Genomic DNA, 8,789 nt, shown 5'->3' on the forward strand with positions numbered 1-8,789 from the left:
TTGTTGATAATGATGACGTGATAGCTCTCACACAAATATCAATTCGTATCTACAAACAATAATCCACATTATTTATCATTAGTCATATTCATAACTATGAATAATCAAATGGAGTGACATTCTGACTTTTTTAGGCTTTAAATTAATTAGTAAAAAAATTTATTGCGTATTCGGTATTCTCCGTGATGCAGGAATTATGAGAGTTTTCATGACAAAACTCGATATTGTAAAAAAAAAAAAACAACAATATATTTTGATATATGTTACATTGACAATAGCAGTCATGTCCAATAATTTTGGAAGTTATACTTCTTTAGGTGCGTTATGGAAAACTGATGAGAGTGAAATTTCAAGATGCGCGCGCATCACCGTAACACAAAATCAACAGGATGAAGTTGCCCACTCAACCGAATTCATTAAGTCTCGAAAAAAAGCTACCAACGAAATAGAAATAAAACCTCTCTTAGTCGCGCATGTTGGTACGCTTGTCGCCTCTGATTACTGTTTTCATATTTATTCATAATATCTATCCACATGGTTTCAGTTTTCACAGTCACAACACGTGTTTTATTTTCATATAATACAAGTGCGAATTATATATGTGGCAATAAAATATATTCAGTAGTGATTTAAATTGAATATTTGGATCAATATTATTTACTATTTGTGAATATTAGTGAAAAAATTGTGCTACAATACGTTTTCAAGTGCTCCAATATAATTGAGGTTGGTTATCCGTATGTATTATTTTTGAGGTTAGTTATCCGTATGTATTTATTTCTGTTTGTTAGTGAACATAAGATCGAAATGAAAAATTTTTTAAAAAGTACATGTTCAACCTTTTCGCTTGCCCCAACACACCAAGTTTTATGAATTTTAATTATACTCAACTGAGTAAACATCTGATAATTAATTGGCATTCTTTAACAAAATAATAATCATCAGATATTTTCTTTTAAATTTATAAATTTAGTTAATTAACTAGTGGAAATTTTAACAAATAATAAATGCAGTTTTATTTTAGTTTTCTCAGCCTTAATTTGTTTTTGACATGATGTCAAAAATCAGCCAGATGACTTGTTCACAACAACGTTGTGAACGCAACTCGTTGGTCGCGCGCCTTCCAACTCACGCAAGGCAACCAGCCTCGCACACTTTCCAATCACGCGACCCAGAAGAAAGTGTGACGTCACGCACGCCGCTCACGCCACCCACGCAGCCGAGCGCGTTGCGTAATCAACGAACGTGGTCTCCCGCTGCCAAAGATCAACCGAGGCTGGAATAAGAGACGGCCGATCAGACCGATCGGCAGGACACTTCGGGTTCAACTCGTCCTGACGTACCTAACAGACGCTGACGCTTCAACGCCACGCCGTTCCAGTTCATCAACGCTACGCCGACTTTGACTGACGCTACAACGACTGTGACTGACGCTGCGACAGTTGACTGACTCTACGACAGACCGGACTACAAGACATTTGTGTTCAGTGCCTGAGCGTCGTTTTGTGCCCGTGTCATTGCAATCTCGAGTGCGAGCCGCGCTCGAACGATTCGTCTCCGCAGGGATGCCAAATCTCGCGTAGATGAGGAGGCGAGCGCGCATCACGCATTTTTTTAAAACAGTCGAGTTAAGTCGTCCGTCTAGTGACGATCGTGAGCGACGCCGTGCGTTCTCTCGTAACACAACCAAAAGACGAGAGGCCCAAATATCCTCTCGTATCGTTCGCTCCTCGGAGTAAGGTAGATGAGTACGGCCCGAGTGTCTCTCATTCTACACGGGACCGAGTGCCCATACACGCATACCAAGGGTCTTGCACCCTTCCATCATACAACGAGCCCGAGCGCTCTTGGTGTACTACCAACACCAATCATACTCTCATACACGTTCGCTCTACGGAGTAAGGTAGATGAGTACGGCCCGAGTGTCTCTCATTCTACACGGGACCGAGTGCCCATACACGCAAATCATACGAAATTCGATCGAATCGAATAAAACAAAAATCGCAATACGAAACGCACTCGAGATCGCGGTGGCGCGAGCCAAACGGGCTGTAATCGGCATATAGTACACATTCATATACACAATCGACACATACTTTTATACGTTTACAAAATACACGTTCATACTTCGTGGGTTTTTATGCCGCAAGGCTTTTCCCACAAGAGCCAATAAACATTCATAATTCGATGGCTCAAACGCGAGAGTTTTTTTTATTCAAGAAAACCTCAACCTCTATCCTTCACCCAAATAAAAAGGGTTCAATTCAAAACTACGAGGCAACTTCGCCTATGAAGAAGCTTCGACTATACAAATTTGGTGTCAGAATCGGGATACGAACACACGCCCGCATAGAGGACAAGAAGAAAAAGGTGCAAACGTGCATCGTATTCAATAAATCGTGCCACTCTTCGACTAGCCAGCCATCGTCTCCAAACTCGTCACCCCCCAGTTCGCCATCGATGGAAAACGATCATCATCTACAAAAAGATAAGTACACAAACGGTACAAGATTCTTAATATCGTATTATACACTTTCTCTGGCGTTATACGTCTTTCTATAGTTCATAACGTTCGACGTAGTCGAAAACACATTTCGGTCCAACGCACGCTTTGTGTGAAGAACGTAGCATGCATATATCCGACGATCACGTGTATAAAACATAGGTCTCGTTTTCTGTTATGAGAGTCTCGATATCTAGGCGTTGAAAGATAACCGTCGCACGGGGAGGTTTGTTTACACTTGACGCGGGCCGCGCTCGCCCTCTTGATCTTATACGGTGAAAGACGGACGAGTTCGCGCGCGTTTTCGAAAAGATACGCGCTGCACGGGGAGAGGCTTAGAGCCGACCCTTGAAAATCAGTCCAGCTTCGACATCGAACGCATAGACGTCGTATCCTGTTTTTTCTCGAAGATCTCAAATATTTGTACGCACAAGCTCAGTAAAATGGCTGCCCGCGTAAAGTTTATTAATCAAAAGCGTGCGACTTTAAAGGCGAACATTACCAAACTTAAGCGACTCACGGAGGACGCGGATTTTGAACCCGCGAACATAAAAATGCGGGCGGATCGTGTAAAAGAACAATTTCGAACATACGAGGAATTACACGATGAACTTGCATTATTAACCGACGGAGACGGTGACAACGTCGATGACTTCGACGAGTTGCAAGATCGATTCTACGCGATCATAACTAAAATCGAGACAGATTTATCATCGACAGCACCACAACATCCCGGTGTAGCAAACGTGACGTCGCTGCCGATCGACGGCACGCGTCGACTTAAATTGCCGGTCGCCGACCTCCCAAGGTTCGACGGCAACATCGAAAAGTGGCTATCGTTTAAAAATACATTTTTGACAATGATCGACTCTCGCGAAGACATAACGAAATTACAAAAATTCTTGTATCTAAAAAATTGCCTAGAGGGTGACGCGTTAAATAAAATTCTCATTTACAACGTGAGCGAAGAAAATTACGGGACGGCATGGAAGTTACTTCTAGATTCGTATGACAAGACTCGAATTTTGATAGTAAAACATCTCGACGCGATCCTCGAGTTGCCCGCGGTAAAAAAGGCGACACATAAAGATTTAGCGCGACTCGTCGACGACATGCGCCAACACGTGAACATGCTCGCGTCATTGGACGTGATACCAGATGAACACTTATTAGTCCGGATAATCGAGCGCGCGTTACCCAACAATATTCGGGTGAAGTGGGAAGAGACGCTCAATCTCGACACCTCGCCAACGCTCGAGCAAATTTACAAATTCGTCTCCGAGACCGCGTTTCGTTTATATACGCTCGAACAAGATGTATCGCGTTCCAAAACAGAGACCAATTACAAACGACCGCTTCCGAATTATAAAGATCAAAGCGGAATCAAGACACGACGCGGAGAAAATGGCGCGCGTACGTTAGCGATAGGCACGTCAGCAAAGTGCGTAGTGTGCAAACGGGAGAGTCATCCCATATACCAGTGTCGCGAATTTCAAAAAATGACGGTTCATCAACGGTGGAATTTCGTCAAGAGTTCATCGCTCTGCAAAAATTGCCTGCGCTCGCACCGCGGCAAATGCACTTCGACGCATTGCAAAAACTGCTCCAGGTTTCACCACACTCTTTTGCACAACGAATCTCCTGCTGCATCCACCCATGCGACCCAAGAAACGATACCATCGGATACACCTAAGTCGACAACAAAGGTAAATTTAACATGTAGCAAAATGATTACATACAGCTTCACGTCAAGGGCGTTACAGTCGCAGTTAATGCTGAGCGCTCAAATACGCGTCAAAGACTCACGCGGTCAATACCTAAAACGTCGCGCTTTGTTAGACACTTGTGCGACAGCGCATTTTATCACGGAGGATCTTGTGAGAGAATTGAAACTACCGATACGCGCGTGCACGATCGCGGTAGGAATGATCGACGACGCAAATACAATTTCTAAAGGCGCGGTCGAATGTACATTTTATTCGATACACGATAATTTCAACAAAACTCTCACGTTTCTGGTCATACCGAAAATAGCTGATAACGTACCGAACGAAATCTTTCCTCGCGAATCAATCGACTTACCGCGGAATGTAAAATTGGCCGATCCGCAATTCCATTTGCCTGGAAGGATCGACATCCTCATCGGGTCAGGGACAACGTTGTCATTATTATCGATCGGACAATGTGATTTGTCCCGCGACGGCTGCGATCTAATCTTACGGAAAACTCAGCTCGGCTGGGCCGTTGCCGGCGGAAAATCAAACGCCACGGTCGGGAAGCGAACGTCGTGCCAACTGACCGAATTAAAGGAAACAATAGAAAAATTCTGGTTGCTCGATGATGCAAACGCTAGTCAAAGAAAATTATCAGAAAATACAAGCTGCGAAACTCATTTCATTCGAAACGTCACTCGCGAACCGTCGGGGCGGTACGTCGTTCGTCTGCCGTTCCGCAGCGCCGATCGAGACCTCGGTGATTCGCGATCTATGGCTTTGCGACGATTTGCTGGCTTGCAAAAAAGGCTTAACGCGAACCCGGTCCTTAAAGCGGAATATCATCGCGTTATGAATGAGTACATAGAACTAGGCCATATGTCACTCGTTGTCGACGAATCACTACCCGGTTATTATCTCCCACACCACGCGGTCATAAAGGCGACAAGCGCTACGACGAAGACCCGAGTTGTCTTCGATGCGTCCGCCAAAACAAGCATGGGAGTGTCGCTTAACGATACGCTGATGGTCGGCCCGACTATTCAATTGAAACTAATCGAGCATCTTTTACGATTTCGCAGTTATAAATTTGTGATTACCGCGGACATCGCGAAAATGTACCGACAAATTTGGATCGCCCCCAGCGATCGTCGGTACCAACGAGTTTTCTGGCTCCAACAGGAAAGAATTCGCGTATTCGAACTAAACACCGTAACGTTCGGCGTGTCGTCGGCTCCGTTTCTTGCGATACGAACCGTACAAAAACTTGCAAGCGATGAGAGCGCGGATTATCCTAAGGGGGCCGAGGTTTTAACGCGCGACTTATACGTCGACGATTTGTTATCAGGGGCAAACACCTTTGAGGAAATCGTACAAATTCGGGACGAAGTGATCGAAATATTGAAGCGTGGCGGATTCGACATTCGACAATGGGCGTCAAATCACTCGCAGGCCCTAAATAATTTGAGCAAAAAAACCGCAGATATCGATTTTCTGACAGACGAAAATCCTGTGCACAAAACACTCGGTATATCATGGAACGCGCGGAATGACGACTTCCTTTATACGGTGAAACGTATCGAGCCCTCCGAGAAGGTCACAAAACGATATATCTTATCAGAAATCGCGAAAATTTTCGACCCCCTCGGTTTACTCGGTCCGGTGATTCTCACCTCGAAAGTGATTATGCAACGATGCTGGAAAGCAAAAACTACATGGGACGAGTCCGTACCCAGCGCGTTGGATTCCGCATGGCGATCGTTCGCGGAACAACTGTCATTAATCAACAATTTAAAGATTGACCGATACGTTTCGACAAATAACCCAATCGATATCCAGATTCACGGATTTTGCGACGCGAGTCAGACGGGTTACGGAGCTTGTATATACGTGCGCTCTTGCGAGCAGGACGGCGAAATTCGCGTAAGACTTTTCTGTTCAAAGGGACGGGTGGCTCCGCTAAAAGATCAAACCATCCCTCGACTCGAACTCTGCGGCGCTTTGACACTTGCTCGCTTATATCGCGAAGTCCTCGAGGTAACGAGCTTTCGCGTGGACAAGACAATTTTCTGGTCAGACTCGACAATAGTTTTACAATGGCTAAACAAACATCCGAGCGTCCTAAAGGTGTTTGAGGCACATCGCGTCGCAGAGATACAGGAAGTCAGTAAAGACGCGGAGTGGCGGCACATCCGGACTGATCAGAATCCGGCAGACGCGTTATCGCGAGGTCAATTTCCACGGGAATTTTTAAATAACGACTCGTGGCTTCGGGGGCCTGCGTGGCTAACTCAGCCCGAATCCGTTTGGCCGCAAGTCGCGGTAACGCCTCAGAAGGATTTACCGGGGATTAAAAAATCATTGTGCATGTTCTCGCAATCGCAATCGGAAGAAATTTTCAAAAATTTCTCGTCATACACACGATTGATTCGTGTCGTCGCGTACTGCTTACGTTTCTCACCCAACAATAATGTCAAGGGCGTTTTGACAATCAAGGAAATTGAGGAGGCAGAGTATCGCGTTATTCGATTAATCCAACAAGCGCACTTTCAAGACGAAATCGATCGTCTTTTATCCGAAGAAAGGGTGAAATGCGCAAAACTCGGATCTCTGAATCCGCGAGTCGACGAGAGAGGCTTGATTCGCGTCGGTGGTCGTATAAATAAGGCCGATATCTCGCTCGATCAAAGAAATCCGATCCTTCTTCCGTCGCGACATCACGTAACCGACCTTTTGATTCGTCACACGCACGAAAAATTCTTTCACACTGGGATCCAATCGACATTATATAGTATCCGGCAAAGATTCTGGATACTAGACGGCAGAAATCAAATACGTAAAGTCGTGCGACGTTGCGTGCGATGCATCCGGTTTCGGGCTAAACCAGAGACGTACAAGATGGCCGATTTGCCAAAATCTAGAGTAGACAATGCACCGCCGTTCTGCCACACGGGAGTAGATTATTTCGGTCCGATACTCGCAAAAGAAAAGAAACATCAGAATCGGAGCAGCATTAAAGTCTACGGCTGCGTATTTATTTGCATGTCGACTAAAGCTATTCATATCGAGATCGCAAGCGATCTGTCAACAGACGCGTTCATAGCGGCTTTACGACGATTCGTCAGTCGTCGGGGCATTCCGGGCCATATCTATTCGGACAATGGGACGAATTTCGTCGGCGCGAACAGTCAACTTCGTGAATTTTACGCTGTCAGAGAGTCCGAAGACTTCCGTTCTCAACTGTACGAATTTACGTCGACCAGAAAAATTGAGTGGCATTTCAATCCGCCCCTCTCACCTCATTTCGGGGGTATATGGGAGGCGGCTGTAAAGTCGTGTAAACACCATCTTAAACGCGTCATGTGCGATTTTTTGTTTACGTACGAAGAATTGACTACTCTAGCAATCGAGATTGAGGGCATTCTCAATTCGCGCCCATTGTGCCCTATTTCCACAGATCCAAACGATCCAATTGCTTTAACCCCCGCGCACTTTCTTGTTGGAAGACCGCTCACAATGCTGCCGGAAAATGATCTTTCGCTTGTTCCAGACAACCGAATATCCTCGTGGCAACTAATCACTAAGACACGACAAGAATTCTGGCGCCGGTGGCAACTCGAATATTTGAGCGAGTTACAAAAGAGACAGAAATGGATAAATCCGACCAAAAATATCGCGCTGGACACGGTAGTCCTATTGATTGACAAGAACCAACCATGTATGCAGTGGCGACTGGGTCGAGTGGTGGAACTACATCCTGGAGACGATGGCGTAGTCAGGGTGGTCACCGTAAAAACGACTCGAGGACTCTACAAACGCAACACGCGATCGATTTGCGCTTTGCCCATAAGCGCTTGAGATTATCGGGAGAATTCAACGAAAACGATAATTTTCGAACTCTTCTCAGTTGAAATTTACAATTGATTCTTTCTAATTTTTCAAAATTCGAGTTTTCGATTCATACTTACGCAAGATTCAGTCAATATACTATGTAGATGTAAGCCAAGGATATTTCTTCAAGGTCATATTCCAATTAATTATTTACTCTATGCATAAAATATCAACTTTAGACTTAAGGTAATCGCTGTAAAAGGATCAGTTATAATAAGGTTAATGACATGTACTACTATTTGCATAATTTTGTTCGTTAGCACTCCCAACGGGGGGAGGGTGTTCAGTGCCTGAGCGTCGTTTTGTGCCCGTGTCATTGCAATCTCGAGTGCGAGCCGCGCTCGAACGATTCGTCTCCGCAGGGATGCCAAATCTCGCGTAGATGAGGAGGCGAGCGCGCATCACGCATTTTTTTAAAACAGTCGAGTTAAGTCGTCCGTCTAGTGACGATCGTGAGCGACGCCGTGCGTTCTCTCGTAACACAACCAAAAGACGAGAGGCCCAAATATCCTCTCGTATCGTTCGCTCCTCGGAGTAAGGTAGATGAGTACGGCCCGAGTGTCTCTCATTCTACACGGGACCGAGTGCCCATACACGCATACCAAGGGTCTTGCACCCTTCCATCATACAACGAGCCCGAGCGCTCTTGGTGTACTACCAACACCAATCATACTCTCATACAC

The 8,789-nt window shown here is 45.3% G+C and overlaps 1 protein-coding gene across 1 annotated transcript; it reads left to right on the forward strand.

Moving 5' to 3' along the window:
• The first annotated feature begins 2,946 nt into the window (after nucleotides 1–2,946).
• On the forward strand, nucleotides 2,947–8,027 carry LOC124294586. Its single transcript, XM_046740459.1, has 2 exons — nucleotides 2,947–4,209; nucleotides 7,766–8,027. Exons 1-2 carry the CDS (start codon nucleotides 2,947–2,949, stop codon nucleotides 7,790–7,792), a joined length of 1,290 nt encoding a protein of 429 aa, XP_046596415.1. The 3' UTR covers nucleotides 7,793–8,027.
• The last annotated feature ends 762 nt before the right edge of the window (nucleotides 8,028–8,789 follow it).

Source organism: Neodiprion lecontei, chromosome 1, assembly GCF_021901455.1.
Source record: "Neodiprion lecontei isolate iyNeoLeco1 chromosome 1, iyNeoLeco1.1, whole genome shotgun sequence".
Taxonomy (NCBI): Eukaryota; Metazoa; Arthropoda; class Insecta; order Hymenoptera; family Diprionidae; genus Neodiprion; species Neodiprion lecontei.

Bases quoted from the DNA above. Each gene is read 5' to 3' on its own strand.
- LOC124294586 (XM_046740459.1), top strand. From the start codon at position 2,947: ATGGCTGCCCGCGTAAAGTTTATTAATCAAAAGCGTGCGACTTTAAAG. The intron at 4,210-7,765 runs GTAAATTTAACA...CGCTTGTTCCAG, and splicing joins CACCTAAGTCGACAACAAAG to ACAACCGAATATCCTCGTGG.